This window comes from Giraffa tippelskirchi, chromosome 6, assembly GCF_054371585.1.
Source record: "Giraffa tippelskirchi isolate mGirTip1 chromosome 6, T2T-mGirTip1v1.2.pri, whole genome shotgun sequence".
NCBI lineage: Eukaryota > Metazoa > Chordata > Mammalia > Artiodactyla > Giraffidae > Giraffa > Giraffa tippelskirchi.
In genome coordinates this window covers 132,298,124-132,315,858 of record NC_137280.1, presented here as the reverse complement: position 1 = coordinate 132,315,858, position 17,735 = coordinate 132,298,124, and the positions used below count along the sequence as shown (strand labels likewise).

Below are 17,735 nucleotides of genomic sequence, written 5' to 3'. Positions count from 1 at the left end.
CAAACTTCAGAAATCATCCAATATCTTTGAATAGTCTCTGCAATTCATTAAGTTACAGGTATGTACTATGTCTTAGAATTTAAGTCTGTCTTGGCTAACATTTTTGATCAGAAAATTGACATGGAGTATTTGTGAGAATTTAAGTTCCCAGATTCTTCTTCTAGAGCTTTTGAGTCTTTACAATAGAGAGAAGTACAAGTTGTCTGTACTTTTAAATAAACTTTCAAGTAATGGATTATTTATTGACCTTTGAGACTATTTCTGTAATTATAGTTACCAGAAGTATTTGTGTGTCTGGATGAAGCACAAGCTGAAATCAAGATTGCTGGGAGAAATATCAATAACCTCAGATATGCAGATGACACCACCCTTATGGCAGAAAGTGAATAAGAACTAAAGAACCTGAACTGAAAGAAGAGAGTGAAAAAGTTGACTTAAAGCTCAACATTCAGAAAACTAAGATCATGGCATCTGGTCCCATCACTTCATGGCAAATAGATGGGGAAACAGTGGAAACAGTGGCAGACTTTATTTTTCTGGGCTCCAAAATCACTGCAGATGATGATTGCAGCCATGAAATTAAAAGACGCTCACTCCTTGGAAGAAAAGTTATGACCAACCTAGACAGCATATAAAAAAGCAGTGACATTACTTTGCCAACAAATGTCCATCTAGTCAAAGCTATGGTTTTTCCAGTAGTCATGTATGGGTGTGAGAGTTGGACTATAAAGAAAGCTGAGCACCAAAGAATTGATGCTTTTGAACTGTGATGTTGGAGAAGTCTCTTGAGAGTCCATTGGACTGCAAGGAGATCCAACCAGTCCATCCTAAAGGAGATCAGTCCTGGGTGTTCATTGGAAGGACTGATGTTGAAGTTGAAACTCCAATACACTGGCCACCTTATGTGAAGAGCTGACTCATTGGAAAAGACCCTGATGCTGGGAAAGATTGAGGGCAGGAGGAGAAGGGGACAACAGAGGATGAGATGGTTGGATGGCATCACCGACTCAATGAACATGAGTTTGGGTAAACTCTGGGAGTTGGTGATGGACAGGGAGGCCTGGTGTGCTGCAGTTCATGGGGTCTCAAAGAGTCAGACATGACTGAGCGATTGAACTGAACTGAACTGAATCCCATCCAACCAAACAAAAAGAAAGGATATTTTAATAGAGATAATAGTATTTAACATTTTATTGACTGTAATCATATTCATGATTACAAATTCATTATTATTACAAATTCATTATTCATTATTCATATTCATGATTACAAATTGCATTAGGTTTTCTATTATTGAACACACAATTAAGATAGGTTTTTCAACCATCATTGTATAATTGAAAATAGAAATCTTTCACCAGTGGGCTCTTAGAGTTGAAAAATTCTCCAACAATCTGTACTACATCTTGTGTACTACTGAAGGGTTAGTCTGCTCATCTAGGAATTTAAAGCCCTGATTGCGAAGACTGACTGGTTGTAGAATCCATGGCAAAATGGGATTGCAATAAAAGCCATAGGAATGTGCAGTTGAGGCAGAGTCAGCAACAATGACCCCAATGACTAAAATCAAATTTTCCTCTGTTTTCTCTGTAAAGAAAGGAAAAGAGAAAAAAATTTTTTTAAGTATTTAAAATTGCCTGAGTATTTCACTAAATGCTTCTCCATGAGGAGAATTTGACTGTGAGAGAGCTAGGAGAGCTATGCTCCCTTCCACAAGCAGCAGGGCCCATCCCACCTCCCCTACCCTGCACAGGTCCTCCTGATCCCCTGGGGCTACTTGACTCTTCCTACGCGCTCCCTCCTGACTCAACCTGGGAACCCTCCCAGACCTCAGGAGGAGGATTAGAGACTGTTTTCCTGGCTCTCTAGAAGCAGAAGCCCATCTGGGGATTCAGTGAGAGGAAACACCAGTAAGAGAAAATGAGGCAGGAGGTAGGAAGGCTGGCTGAACCCTCAGACTGAAAACCCCCTCACAGGGAAGGAGGCAGGAAGGGACATTGGGTGGAAGTGTCCTAGACTGCTCTGCTCTAAAGAGAGTTTGGAGACCTGTCATGGAGTTCAGGGGACAAAATGGACCATCCCCTGGATGGTTCTTCCTGACATAATGGGAGTTCCTTCCTGACATAAATTGTGATGGATTTAAATTTCTGAAGTCAGTAGAGTTTCTTTCTTTCTTTTTTAATCTGTTTATTTTTTATTGAAGGATAATTACTTTACACAATTTTGCTGTTTTCTGTCAAACCTCAACATGAATCAGCCATAGGTATACATATATGCCCTCCCTTTAGAAACTACCTCCCATCTCCCTCCCCATCCCACCCCTCTAGGTTGATACAGAGCCCCTGTTTGAGTTTCCTGAGCCATACAGCAAATTCCCGTTGGTTATCTATTTTACGTATGGTGATGTAAGTTTCCATGTTACTCTTTCCATACATCTTACCCTCTCCTCCCCTCTCCCCATGTCCATAAGTCTATTCTCTATGTCTGTTTCTCCACTGTTGCCCTGTAAATAAATTCTTCAGTACCATTTTTCTAGATTCTGTATATATGTATTAGAATACGGTATTTATTTTTCTCTTTCTGACTCATTTCACTCTGTATAATAGATTCTAGGTTCATCCACCTGATTAGAACTGATGAAGTCAGTAGAGTTTCTTGCTCAGTTATGCTCCTTGTAGTTTGGAGCTACATTATGAGTTTCTCATTCAGCCTGTGGAGTTAAGAATTACACTGTATTGATAAGCAGACTGCCAGTAGTAAGTCATAGCAATACAATCCAGTTAATGTGATGATTTATGCATCTGGGTAATATCCAGCAGGGATATACTTCAAGGACAAAAAAAACTACTTTTAGGAATATGACTTCAGGAAAGGGTACCGACGTGTTTCTATGGATTTCACAGAGAAAAAAGTTACTTTCCATGTATACTGTGCCTTGGCTATCAGAAACATGGATGTTCCTGTTATTTTTCTGGTTGTTTCTTCATTATTTTGGGAGAACCAATATTTAATCATGTGTTCTTACAGCTTTTTACCACAGAAATTGCATTTATTGGAGTATGTTTGGCCATTCGTTGCACAGATTGGATCTTTTTCTTCTGTGCAAAAGTGTAATTGATCCTTATACACATTACATTCTGGCTGATAAACAAAGAGACAACATCATATTTTTCAGATAATGAACTTTTTGAATAAAATATTCCTTATTCTTCATACAACATTGTATGCATCAAAATAGAATAAATGTTTTCTATATTGAGGTTAAATATAAACATCAAGTATCAACAACCTGTTTAGACATGAAAATATATTGATATGTTTTTACAACCCCAGTGTCATGTTTTAAAAACATTCAACTAGCTGGATACATTTTAATAATTTAACCACTCTGCCCCTATTTCTTCTCATACCTAAGTGAGATTTTCCTCATTATCTCATAGCACAAGAAATGATAAAAGTGAATGTATTGTGAGTCTACTGTTTTTCTCAATAGTTTCATTACTAGATAATCTTATACTTTCAGATTGTCACTGTATATGTATGTATTCATATATATGATTGTTTGTATATGTGTGTTTAACCATATATGTATATATGTAATTTGATGAGTGATGACTCTGTAGTTAATATACATAATTAAACAATAATGTGTGTATTCTTACATGACCTGCTCTTTAAACATCTCTAACTGCCTTTATTTATTTAGATATGTAGAAGTATAATTGATTTTTTCATCTCTGTGTAATATTTCACTCTGTGTAAAAATGATTAGTTTACATTCCTTTCAGTGAAAAGTTATTTTTCTTAAGCTTCTTGTTTGTGAGTAAAAAAATTCTTACTTTAAACACCCTTTTCAGGTGCCTGTCTGCCTAATAATAAAATTTTGAATGATGTGGTAATTTTACCTTGTATAAAAAGACAAATGGTTTAATATGTCTGGCAAGGTTCTGTTTCTTGAACTTAGTGTAATAATGACACTTTATGTTACTTTTTGAAGGGTTATTATGTTTTACTTTTTTTGGTGAAATTTTCTGTTAAAATTTAAAATATAAAAATAATTTAAAAAATTTCAATTTCCAAATTAAGTACTATGAACTTGCCCTTTTGCGAATTTCTCCAGAAGGTACAAAAGCAGTTTCTGCAACCAACACAAAAAAAAGAAAATTAAAAAGAAGAAGATGAAGAGAGGAAAACACTGTCTTTATTGGGAAGTACCCACATCTTTTAATAGCAAAATACTATACAAGTTGCCTACAAAAACCCCTCCCATAATGAGGTGAGGCTTTTGCGACAGTATCAAAATAATTTCACAAAATAACTTGAAGTCTGGAAACAATTCTAAATTCATCTCACTCTGTGAAAAATTAAGTGCAGCTTAATAATCACCTAACTCTTCTGTGGAGATCCCTTTTTTTCCCATATTTATACGTGAGACATTCTAGTCAGAGAAAACAATGCCTTGCTTAGTGCCATGTAATGTGCTTGTATGAAGTCACTTAATATGAATTAAGTAAATGACTATTTAATTCCTGTGTACTCAGCTTGAGGTTCATGCTGCTGCTGCTGCTAAGTTGCTTCAGTCATGTCCGACTCTGTGTGACTCCATAGACGGCAGCCCACCAGGCTCCTCCATGCCTGGAATTCTCCAGGCAAGAGCACTGGAGTAGGTTGCCATTTCCTTCTCCAATGCATCAAAGTGAAAAGTGAAAGTGAAGTCGCTCAGTCGTGTCCGACTCTTTGCGACCCCATGGACTGCAGTCCACCAGGCTCCTCTGTCCATGGGGTTTTCCAGGCAGGAGCACTGGAGTGGGTTGCCAGTGCCTTCTCCGAGGTTCATGGATCACCTTAATACCTTTAAGCTACTCTACTCTGAAATTGATGGGCTGCCTTTGCTTTAAGAAAGATAAGTTGTCAGCAGAGGGATCAATTAGTTCTCTGCTTACACAAAACCTTGTCCTTAATACACTTGGACCTGGCAAACAAGGAGTTGGATTGTCAAGGGATACTGGATCTAGAGGACAGTATTACCCCCACACTCTGCATTTAGCAACCATGAAATCTGACCTCCAAAAGAGGGGGAAATTAGATAGATATCTTTAGTCCTAAATGAACAAACCACTAAATTCTACTGCTTATTCTAACCACCCTCTCTGTCTCCACCTTTCTCAAGTGGGAAATAAAAACCAATCTGATGTAATTTTTAAAAAGATATTTGTAACATATCCCATTTCATTTTGCCAGTTTAAGTATTACACACCCAGGACAGGAAGCTCCTCCTTTCCTAAATGATGGTAGCTGTTTTCTGAATTTTCTTTTTCTTTTTTTAAATTTTAAATTAGTTTATTTATCTATTTTTTAACTTTACAATATTGTATTTGTTTTGCCATACATTGACATGAATCCACCATGGGTGTACATGTTTTCCCCTTCCAGAACCCCCCTCCCACCTCCCTCCCCATCCCATCTTGCTTCATCTAGGACTGAAAAATTTACTCACCAGAATAAGGAGGAAATGCCAAACCAATGATGAAAATAGCTTTGATCCATGATGACAGAAAGGACATGTTATCAAGTCTGTAGAAGATACCTTAAAGAGTGTTTGCACCAATGGTACATGACACATTAGGTAGATAGAATCCAGAACCAGGTTCTAGAAAGCTTCTTGTTTCTAAAACAATTACTCCCACCTCCTAGATGACTATTCATTTTACCTTTCCCTCAAACCTACAATTCAATAAAATAAGGTGTCATCGTTGGAAGGCTTCCCCAGAGACATTTAAGAGAGCCCAGGAAAATAAGTTTGTTAACAAAATGGAAAAAACTGATTACTCTCTCAGCTTTTCTGTCAGCCAGCCTGGTTGCATGTAGTACCAATGCACATTTGGGTCTCAGTTATTTTCCTCAGGAAATAGAAACAGTTATTTCTGCAAAGACTAACCTGGAGCAGTCCTCCTGGGAATGGTACACACCAGGGTACCCACACCTTCCTAGATTCCCCACCTGACCTACCTGACAGTGAGCTAATGGGGAGTGATGTCAGCAGCTCTGGAGACTGTGGCTGTCTTGTTCACCTGCCTCCTCAACCATCTCCTCCCAGCTCAGTCTCTTTTATTGTTCCGCTGGTGCGGAGTTTGATGGGGTAAGATTGATGGCCCAGCACAGATAAGACACAGAGATATTCTGTGTCCTCACTGGAAGCTGTAAAGTAGGTCAGGAGAGATGCTTCACAAGTAACCCTCCATTAATCTTCCCTCGGTAGGAGGCTTGGGGACAACTTGATCTCATGTACCCAGAAATATGGGGAAGGGTTAGAGATCCTAAGATAGAGAAAAGAGGTGAAAGCTTTCCAAGCACGTGAGTTGAAGAAAGTAAAGAGAATCAAGCAGGAAAGAAGAGTCTGGGGATGGTAATTAGATAATTAAGGGCATAAGCTCTCAAACATTTTCAAAACTGTTGGCATACTACAGTTACCTGGGAAATGGTAAAAATAATGCATTAACCATCTTGCAATCAGAATTGTGAATCAATTGTTAGAGGGTGTACATTGTACGGTGTACAATGTGTTGATTTGATCATTTATATATTTCATTATGATTACCGCTGTAGTGTTACCTAACACATCTATCATGGTAATTAATTCTTTTTTTTTCTTTGTAATTAGAGCAATGAAGTTTATAACAGAGTACTGTTGACTGTAACCACTACACTGTGCATTAGATGTCTGGAACTTACTTTTTGAAGCAGGAGAGAGTGAAAGGTGGGAAGTGAAGTTAAAACTGAATGAAGCAATGCCTTAAATTATGGTAAAAGTTTGATTTTACATCAGAGATGTTTGGTGATATTTTCGAGATATTTTGAGATATCGTAGCCTTTTTTTTAAATGCAGAGATTTTTTTCATTGGTATTTTCTCTTAATCACCTCCTTCAGTCTGACTCAGTAGAAAGAGCACTGCAGGTGAAGGATACAAGTACAAACCCATGTATCACTGAGTCACCTGGGCTCAATATTCAAACTGCATAATCCACAGTTTTCTTATTGTAAATATGAGATTATAGTATCCATCTTATATGTTTGTGATAAATGGGGATAAAACATTTGAACTCTCTGTGCTTAAGTTGTATGTTCAATGGTCATTTGTCACCCTAATCCTGCCTGCTACTTTTTGCAGGGAAGAAGTCTAGGATATTTAGAAAGAAACTTTGAGATTAGTAATATTTGATGCTAATTTAGTTGAAGAGCTCACATATAACAGTACAGAAAATATTTCTTTACTATAGTAAAATGAATATTGTGTTTGTACTTCCTCTTTGAATTCTGTACACAGACACCATCAGGGATGCCTGTGGGAGATCAGTCCTTCTGGGGCAGGACATTTTAGAGAAGAGTAAGCTAAAATCTAGAGGTGGAGTTGCGGAGAAGCTCTTTATATTCCTTTGATATGTATTTGTCAGCAAAGATTAAGAGCAAGAGATAAGGTCTGTGAATCATGACAGGCTACAAGTATTTTTAATTAACTAGTGAAGATAATGTTAGGTAGCTAAATTATTTGGTGTAGCTTCATGAAGAAAAGGAGAAGGCAATGGCATCCCACTCCAGTACTCTTGCCTGGAAAATCCCATGGACGGAGGAGCCTGGTGGGCTGCAGCCCATGGGGTCGCCAAGAGTCGGATATGACTGAGCGACTTCACTTTCACTTTTCCTTTCATGCACTGGAGAGGGAAATGGCAACCCACTCCAGTATTCTTGCCTGGAGAATCCCAGGGATGGCGGAGCCTGGTGGGCTGCCGTCTATGGGGTCACACAGAGTCGGACATGACTGAAGTGACTTAGCAGCAGCAGCAGCAGCAGCATGAAGAAAAACGTAAGCAAGGATATGAAAATCTTATAGAATGAAAATTTTAAAAATTGCTAGGATTTCCCTGGTGGTCCAGTTGTTAAGAGTCCACCTGCCAGTGCAGGGGACATGGGTTCAAGCCCTGCTCTGGGAAGATTCTACATGCCAGGAGGCTGTTGAGCTTGTGTGCCACAAGTACTGAGCCTGTGCTCCAGATCCCCTGAATTGAGTTTTGTAAGAAACTACAATTATTGTCTTCCAAAATAGTTGTAGCAATTTTGGAGCATTTCCAAATGCTCCACATCTGGCCAACATTTGTTGTTCTCAATGTTCTAGATTGTAGCCATTGTATTAGAAGTGTAATGATATATCATTGTTTTTTTATTTGAATTTCTCTGATGACATACATGATTTGAAGTATCTTTTCATGTGGTTATTTGCTACCCATATCTCTTCTTTGGTGAGGTGTTTGTTAAGGTCTTTGGCTTATTTTTTAATCTGGTTGTTTGATTTTTATTTTTTTAATGGAAGTAGTTGATTTACACTATTGTGTTAGTTTCTGGTGTACAGAAAAGTGATTCTGATATATATACATATATATATATATCAGATTATTTCCATTATAGGTTATTTTATGCTATTGAATATAGTTCTGTGTGTTATAGACTAAATTCTTATTGCTTATATTTCATATATGGTAATGTACATCTATTAACCCCATACTCCTAATTTTTCCTCCCTACTCCTCTCCCCTTTGATAACCTTATATTTAATTTCTATACTGGTAAATCTGTTTGTGTATTGTAAGTAAATTTATTTACCTTATTTTTTAGATAGCATATTTAAATGATATCATACAGTATTTGTATTTCTCCATCTGACTTAGTATGATAACACCTAGGTCCATCCATGTTGCTGAAAGTGGCAGTATTTTATTCTTTATGGCTGTTGTTGTTGTTCAGTTGCGCAGTCATGTCCAACTCTTTGCAACCCCATGAACTGCAGCATGCCAGGCCTCTCTGTCCCTCACCACTTCCTGAAGTTTGCCCAAGTTCATGTCCTTTGCATCAGTGATGCCATCCAGCCACCTCATCCTCTGATGCCCTCTTTTCCTTCTGTCCTCAATCTTTCCCAGCATCAGGGACTTTTCCAATGAGTCAGCTGATCACATCCATCAGTTGACCAAAATATTGGAGCTTCAGCTTCAGCATCAGTCCTTCTGATGAGTATTCAGAGTTGATTTCTCTTAAGATTGACTGGTTTGTTCTCCTTGCTGTCCAAGAGACTCTCAAGAGTTTTCTCCAGCACCACAGTTTGAAGGCATCAATTCTTCAGTGCTCTGCCTTCTTTACGGTCCAGCTCTCACAACTATACGTGACCACTGGGAAGACCATAGCCTTGACTGTAAGGACTTTTGTTGACAGAAAAATCTCTCTGCTTTTCAGAACATTGTCTAGGTTTGTCATAGCTTTCCTGCCAAGATGCAAATGTCTTCTGATTTCATGGCTGCAGCAGGCATTTGCAGTGATTTTAGAGCACAAGAAGAGGAAATATGTTACTACTTCCACCTTTCCTCCCCTCTTTGCCATGATGTAATGGGGCCGGATGCCATGATCTTAGTTTTTTAATGTTTAGTTTTAAGCCGGCTCTTTCACTCTCTTCCTTCACCCTCATCAAAAGGCTCTTTAGTTCCTCTTCACTTTCTGCCATTAGAGTGGTATCATCTGCATATCTGAGGTTGTTGATGTTTCTCCTGCCTCTTGATTCCAGTTTGTAACTCATCCAGCCTGGCATTTCTCATGATGTGCTCAGCCTATAGATTAAACAAACAGGGTGACAGCAGACAGCACTGTCATACTCTTGATCTTAAACCAATCAGTTGTTCCATACAGTGTTCTGACTGTTGCTTCTTGAGCCACATACAGGTTTCTCAGGAGTCAGGTAAGATGGTTTGGTATTCCCATCTCTTTAAGAGCTTTCCACAGCTTAGTATGATCCACACAGTCAAAGACTTCAGCATAGTTGATAAAGCAGAGGTAGAATTTTCTTGAATTCCCTAGCTTTCTCAATAATCCAGTGAATGTTGGCAATTTGATCTCTGGTTCCTCTTCCTTTTCTAAACCCAGCTTGGACATCTGGAAATTCTTGGTTCACATAATGCTGAAGATTTTAAGCATGACCTTACTAGCATGGGAGATGAGTACAATTGTCTGATGGTTAGCACATTCTTTAGTAGTAACCTTCTTGGGAATTAGGGTGAGGATTGATCTTTTCTAGTCCTGTGGTCACTGCTGAGTCTTCTTCCAGATTTACTGACATATTGAATGCAACACCCTGATGGCCTCATCCTTTAGGGTTTTGAATAGTTCTACTGGAATTTCATCACTTCCAATAGTCCTACTGGAATTTCACAGCTTTGTTAACAGCAGTGCTTCCTAAGGCCCACTTGACTTCGCACTCCAGAATGTCTGGCTCTGAGTGGCTGACCACATTGTCGTAGTAATCCAGTTCATTTGGATCTTTTTTGTACAGTTCTTCTGTGTATTCTTTCCATCTCTTCTTGATTCCTTCAGCATCTACTAGGTCTCTAACATTTATGTCCTTAATTGTACCTATCTTTGGGCGAAATATTCCCTTGATATTTCCAGTTTTCCTGAAGATATCTGTAGTTTTTCCCCTTCTGCTTTTTCTTTCTAGTTTTATACACTGTTCACTGAAGAATGCCTTCTTGTCTCTCTGTGCTGTTCTTTGGAAATCTTAGTTTAGTTGAATATAACTTTCCCTTTCTCCCTTGCTTTCCACTTTTCTTCTTTCTTTTGCTATTTGTTAGGCTTCCTCAGATAACCACTTTGCCTTCTTGTTTTTCTTTTTCTTTGGAATGGTTTTGTTCGCTGCCTCTGTACAATATTATGGACTTCTGTAGTTCTTTAGGCACACTGTTTACAAGTTTTAATCCCTTGAATCTATTTTTTACCTCCAGTGCATATTCATAGAGGGTTTGATTCAAGTTGTACCTGGCTGGCCTAGTGATTTTCCCCACTTTTTTTTTAGTTTAAGCCTGAATTTTGCTGTGAGAAGCTGATAATCTGAGCTACAGTCAGCTCCAGGTCTTGTTTTTGCTGACTGTATACAGCTTCTCCATTTTCAGCTACAAAGGATGTAATCAATTTGATTTTGGTATTGGCCATTTGGTGATGTCCATGTGTAAAGTCATGTCTCGTGTTGTTTTGAAAGGGTATTTGGTATGACCAATGCATTCTCTTGGCAGAATTCAGTTAGCCTTTGCCTGCTTCATTTTGTTATCCAAGGGCAAACTTGCCTGTTACTCCAGGTTATCTCTTGACTTCCTACTTTTGCATTCCAATCCCTGGTGATGAATAGAACATCTTTTTTTTTGGTGTTAGTTCTAGGAGGTCTTCTAGGTCTTCATAGAATTGATCAACTTCAGCTTCTTTGGCATCGGTGGTAGGGATTATTTGATTACTTGGATTACCGTGAGGTTGAATGACTTGCCTTGAAAATGAACCAAGATCATTCTGTGGTTTTTGAGATTCCACCCAAGTACTGCATTTTGGACTCTTTGTTGATTTTGAAGATTACTCCATTTCTTTTATTGGATTCTTGCCCACAGTAGTAGATTTAATGGTCACCTGAATTAAATTCGCCCATTCCTGTCCATTTTAGTTCACTGATTCCTAAGATGTTGATGTTTATTCTTACTGTCTCCTGCTTGACCATGTCCAATTTATCTTTATTCATGGACCTAACATTTCAGGTTCCTATACAATACTGTTCTTTGCAGCAGCAGATTTTATTTTCATCACCAGACACATCCACAACTGAGTGTCATTTTTGCTTTGGCCCAGCTGCTTCACTCTTTCTGGGGCTATTAGTAGTTCTCCTCTGCTCTTCCCCAATATCATATTGGACACCTTCAGACCTGGGAGACTCTTCCTTCAGTGTCATATCTTTTTGTCTTTTGTATAGTCCATGGGATTCTTAGTGCAAGCATACTCGGGTGGTTTGCCATTCCCTCCTCCAGTGGATCACGTTTTGTCGGAACTCTCCGCTATGACCAGTCCGTCTTGGGTGGCCCTACATGACATGGCTCATAGCTTCATTGAGTTATGCAAACCCCTTCAGCACGACAAGGCAGTGATCCTCGAAGGGGTTTTATAGCTGAATAGTATTCTGTTGTTTGTATACGTGTATATATGTGTAAAATCTTCTATATCCATTCATTTGTTGATGGACCTTTAGTTGCTTCCATGTCTTGGCTCTTATAACAGTACTGCTATGAACATTGAGTTGTATGTATCTTTTCAACTTAGAATTTTCATGCTTTCCAGATTTATGCCCAAGAGTGGGATTTGTGGATCATATGGTAGTTTTATTTTTAGTTTTTTAAGGAACCTCCATACTGTTTTCCGCACAGCCTGTTTACACTGCCATCAATAGCATAGGAGTGTTCCTTCTCTCCACCCCCTTTTCAGCATTTATTATTTTCAATTTTTTTGACAAAAGTCATTCTGACCAGTATGATATGATAGCAGTGGCTTTGAATTGCTTTTCTCTAATAATTAGGGACTTGGAGCATTTTTTTCATATCCCTGTCACCCATCTGTATACCTGCTTTGCAGAAATGTCTATTCAGGTCTTATGCCCACTTTTTGATTGTTTGTTTTTTTGATATTTAGTTATAGATGCTGTTTGTATATTTTGGTAAGTAAACCCTTGTTGGTTGCATAATTTACAAATATTTTCTCTCATTTTGTGGGCGTATGGATTTTGCTATGACTTATGTCATAGAATGTTCTGCCTGTGCTCTCTTTTAAGAGGTTTATGGTGCCATGTCCTAGATTTAGTCTTTAAAGCATTTTGAGTTTATTTTTCCATTTGACATGAGGGAGTGTTCTAATTTTATTGATTGACATATGCCCATCCTGCTTTCTCAGCACCAACTGGTGAAGAGACTATCTTCTCTTTATTGTCTATCTTTGCCTCTTTTGCTATAGATTGACTGTAGATGTGTGAATTTACTTCTGAGCTCTCCAGTCTGTTCTATTGATCTACCTGTCTGTATTTGTGCCAATACCATGCTGTTTTGATTACTCTAACTTTGTAGTATTGTCTGAAGTTGGGGAGGGTTATGCTTCCATCTTTAGTCTTTTTCCTCAGAATTTCTTTGACAATTCTGTTTCTTCTGTGGTTCCATATAAATTTTTGGATGATTTGTTCTAGTTCTGTGAAAAAAGTCATGGGTAATTGATAGGGATCACACTAACTGTGTAGATTGTTTTGCGTAGTATGACCATTTCAGGGTTGTTTGCTTTCTTATCATTGAGATTTAAATGTTCTTTGTATATATTGGATAACAGTCCTTTATCAGATGGATCATTTGCAAATCTTTCTCCAAGTCTGTGGCTTGTGTTTTCATTCTCTTGATATTATCTTTCACAGAACTGAATTTTTAATTGTAATGAAGCCCAGTTTGTCCTTTATTTCTTTCATGGGTCTAGCCTTTGGTATTTTATCTAAAAAGCCATCACCATACCCAGGGTCATTTATGTTTTTTCCTATGTTACCTTTTAGAAGTTTTACAGTTTTGCATTTTATACTTAGATCTGTGATCCGTTTTGAGTTCAGTTTTTGAAAGGTTATAAGGTCTGTGTCTAGATTAATGTTTTTGCATGTAGATGTCCAGTTTTTCCAGCACTGTTTGTTGAGAAAACTATCTTTGACCCATTGCATTGCCTTTGCTTCTTTGGCAAAGACCAGTCAACTGTATTTATGGAGGACTATTTCTGAGCTGCATAAAATTAAAAGACGCTCACTCCTTGGAAGAAAAGCTATGACAAACCTAGATAACGTATTAAAAAGCAGAGGCATCATTTTGCTGAGAAAGGTCCTTATAGTCAAAGCTATGGTTTTTCCAGTAGTCATGTATGATTGTGAGAATTGGAACATAAAGAAGGCTGAATGCTGAAGAATTGATGCAGAATTTTGAACCATGGTGCTGAGAAGACTCCTGAGAGTCCCTGCGACAGCAAGATCAAACCAGACAGTTCTAAAGGAAATCAACCCTGAATATTCATTGGAAGGTCTAATGTTGAAGCTGAAGCTTCAATACTTTGGCCACCTAATACAATGAGCTGATTTATTGGAAAAAACCCTGATGCTGGGAAATATTGAAGTCAAGAGGAGAAGGAGACAACAGAGGATGAGAAGGTTAGATAGCATCACTGACTCAATGAACATGAACTTGGGCAAACTCTGGGAGATAGTGAGGGACCGGAAGGCACAGTCCATGGGCTCACAGAGTCAGACATGACTGAAGGACTGAAAAACAACAATTTCTAGTCTCTCCATTCTGTTGCATTTATGTATTTCTTTGCCAATACTACACTCTTGGTTAATCAATTGAGTTTTGACAAGTCTTTTTCCTGATTTCTGACTGATTTTTTTCTCAGAAAATTAAAATGCAAAACAATATTCTTTTCAACAAATTGTCCTGTGACAGCTGGATCACCACATGAAAAAGTAGAACTTTTACCCATAATTCTCACCATATACAAAAATTAACTCAAAAGGATCAGAGGTATAAATGCAGGTACTATTACTGTGATACTCTTAGGAGGAAACCTAGGAATAAATCTTCCTGAAATAGGATCAGGAAGTAATTTCTTATATGTAATATAAAAAGCACAGGCAATAAAAGAAAAAAGAGAAGTTGAAGTTCACTAAGTTTTGAAATATTTTACATAAAAGGATGCTGTGAAAAAAGTTCAAAAGGCAATTCAAACATGGAAGAAAATATTTGCAAGTTGTATATCTAATAAGGGCCTTTTGTGTTGTTGTTCAGTCACTAAGTCATGTCTGACTCTTTGCAACCCTGTAAACTGCAGCACACCAGGCTTTCCTGTCCTTCACTATCTCCCTGAGTTTGCTCAAACTCATGTCCATTGAGTCAGTAGTGCCATCCAACCCTCTCATCATCTGTTGTCTCCTCCTCTTCTTGCTCTCAATCTTTCCCAGCATCAGAGTCTTTCCCAAGGAATCAGCTCTTTGCATCAGGTGGCCAAAGTATTGGAATTTCAGCTTTAGCATCAGCCCTTCCAATGAACATTTAGGGTTGATTTCCTTTGAAAGTGAAAGTTGCTCAATCGTGTCCAATTCTTTGCGACCCCATGGACTGCATAGTCCATAGAATTCTCTAGGCCAGAATACTGGAGTGGGTAGCCTTTCCCTTTTCCAGGGGATCTTCCCAACCCAGGGATCAAACCCAGGTCTCCGCATTGCAGGTGGATTCTTTACCAGCTGAGCCACAAGGGAAGCCCAAGAATACTGGAGTGGGTAGCCTATCCCTTCTCCAGCAGATCTTCCCAACCCAGAAATTGAACCTGGGTCTCCTGCATTACAGGTGGATTCTTTATCAACTGAGCTATGAGGGAAGCCATGATTTCCTTTAGAATTGACTTATTTGATTTTCGAGCCCAAGAAAATGAAATCTGATACCGTTTCTAGTTTTTCCTCATCTATTTGCCATGAAGTGATAGGACCAGATACCATGATCTTTGTTTCTTGAATGTTGAGTTTTAAGCTAGCTTTCTTACTCTCCTCTTTCACGTTCATCAAGAGGCTCTTTAGTTCCTCTTAAGCTTCTGTCATTAAAGTAGTACCATCTACATATCTGAGGTTGTTGATATTTCTTCCTGCAATCTTGATTCCAGCTTGTGAGTCATCTGGCCCAGCATTTCATATGATGTATTCTGCATATTCATTAAATTCGCAGGGTAACAAAAGATAGCCTTGACATATTCCTTTCCCAATTTTGAACCAGTCTATTGTTCCATGACCAGTTCTAACTGTTGCTTCTTGTCCTGCATACAGGTTTCTCAGAAGGCAATTAATGTGGTCTGGTATTCCCATCTCTTTAAGAATATTCCACAGTTGGTTGTGATCCACACAGTCAAAGGATTTAGTGTCATCAATGAAGCAGAAGTAAATGTATTTGTTGTTTTTTTGGGGGGGGAATTCTCTTGCTTTTTCTATGATCTATCATACGTTGGCAATTTGATCTCTGGTTCCTTTGCCTTTTCTAAATCCAGCTTGTATGTTTAGAAGTTCTCGGTTCACATACTGCTGAAGCCTAACTTGAAGAATTATCTTGCTAGCGAGTAAAATTAGTGCAATTGTATGGTAATTTGAACATTCTTTGGCATTGCTTTTCTTTGGGATTGGAATGGAAACTGATCTTTTCCAGTCCTGTGGCCACTGCTGAGTTTTCCAAATTTGCTGGCATAATGAGTGTAGCACTTTCACAGCATCATCTTTGTGGATTTGAAATAGCTCAGCTGGTTACTAGTGCCTAGTAACCATATTATATAAAGAACTCTACCAAATCAAAAATAGGAATTTTAAGAACTTAACTTTTAAAACTCAGCATTCAAAAAAACTAAGCTCATGGCATCCAGTTCCAACACTTCATGGTAAATAGATGGGGAAAAAGTAGAAACAGTGACGGGTTTTATTTTTTGGGGGTCCATTGCAGTCACCACTGTGGACGGTGACAGCCATGAAATTAAAAGACGTCTGCTCCTCGGAAGGAAAGCTATGACAAACCTAAACAGCATATTCAGAAGCAGAGATATCACTTTACTGACAAAGTCTGTATAGTCAAAGCTATGGTTTTTCCAGTAGTCATGTATGGGTGTACATTTGGATCATAAAGAAGGCTGAGCACTGTGGAACTGATGCTTTCGAATGTGGTACTGGACAAGACTCTTGCGAGTCCCTTGGATAGCAAGGAGATCAAACCAGTCAATCCTAAAGGAAATAAACTCTGAGTTTTCATTGGAAGGGCTGATGCTGAAGCTGAAGCTCCAATACTTTGGACACCTGGTACAAAGAGCTGACTCATTTGAGAAGACTCTGATGCTGGGAAGGATTGAGGGCAGGAATAGTATGGGGTGACAGAGGATGAGATGGTTGGATGGTTGGATGGTTGGATCACGGATACAATGGATATGAATTGGAGCAAACTCCGGGAGATAGGGAAGGATGGGGAAGCCTAGCATGCTGAAATTCATGGGGTCTCAAAGATTCAGACATGACTTAGTGACTGAAGAGCAACAATTTTTTAAAAAGGCAAAGAATTTAAGTAGACATTTCTCTAGAGAAGTTATGCAAGTGGCCAATAAGCACATGAAAAAACATTCCCTGTTAATCATAAGGGAATGTAAATCCAACCCCAACTGAATATTAATTCACACCCACTAGGATAAATATAATTTGTTAAAAATATAAAATTGTGATTTGGTTTGGAACTCTTTTACATGAGGAAGGAAAGGGTCCCCTCTCTGTTGCAAACAGTTTTGCTGTTCCCTCAAAAAATATTAAAGATAGCATTATCTCTACATTTCTTTTACTATAATAAAGCTTTAACTGAGCAGTGGGCCCCTTAGTTAATGTCTGCTTCTTGTTAGTGGGAGATGGAAAGTAGTGGAAAACCATCATCAGACTTAGACTAACTTAGACTAGAAATGGATAGCCTAGGTTGAGGAAAGCAGTCCCATCTAGCATTTGAATATCACTCAACTACCTTTTGGCTTATTTATGAAAGAGAAAGAAAATAACATGTAAAATTTTTCCCAAAGCTTCAGAAATCCTATGCTATCTTTGAAAAGATTTTTCAATTAATTCAATTATATAATTTAAGTTCTAATTAATTATTTAACTAATTAAGATTCTTATTGTTTAACATTTGTGGTCATAACATTAACCTTAAGTGCTTATTAGAATTCAACTTCCTAGTCCCAAGAATTTGATTCAATAGGATAGAAAGGAGCCAAACAGTTTGTACTTTTGGTAAATACCAAATAATTTTGAAATAGTTGAAAT

At 38.2% G+C, this 17,735-nt stretch overlaps 2 protein-coding genes across 4 annotated transcripts in view; one reads left to right on the top strand and one right to left on the bottom strand.

Annotated features, from left to right (window-relative positions):
• The window catches only part of LOC145508636 (uncharacterized), a 331,084-nt gene that overhangs the window by 36,282 nt on the left and 277,067 nt on the right, over positions 1 to 17,735 (top strand). The gene's annotated exons all lie outside the window — the stretch shown is intronic.
• Positions 1,539 to 5,564, bottom strand: LOC145510932 (sperm-associated acrosin inhibitor-like). The gene is made up of 4 exons (XM_081503107.1): positions 5,498 to 5,564; positions 4,101 to 4,138; positions 3,026 to 3,141; positions 1,539 to 1,587 (listed from the first exon to the last, which is right to left on the bottom strand). Exons 1-4 carry the CDS (start codon positions 5,562 to 5,564, stop codon positions 1,539 to 1,541), a joined length of 270 nt encoding a protein of 89 aa, XP_081359233.1.

What these genes read in the sequence shown, in the direction of transcription:
- LOC145510932 (XM_081503107.1), bottom strand. Translation starts at nt 5,564, where the DNA reads ATGTCCTTTCTGTCATCATGGATCAAAGCTATTTTCATCATTGGTTTG. An exon ending in CTGGAGAAATTCGCAAAAGG is followed by an intron (nt 3,142 to 4,100) that starts GCAAGTTCATAG and finishes TTTGTTTATCAG; the next exon opens with CCAGAATGTAATGTGTATAA. An exon ending in AATTTCTGTGGTAAAAAGCT is followed by an intron (nt 1,588 to 3,025) that starts GTAAGAACACAT and finishes CTTTCTTTACAG; the next exon opens with AGAAAACAGAGGAAAATTTG.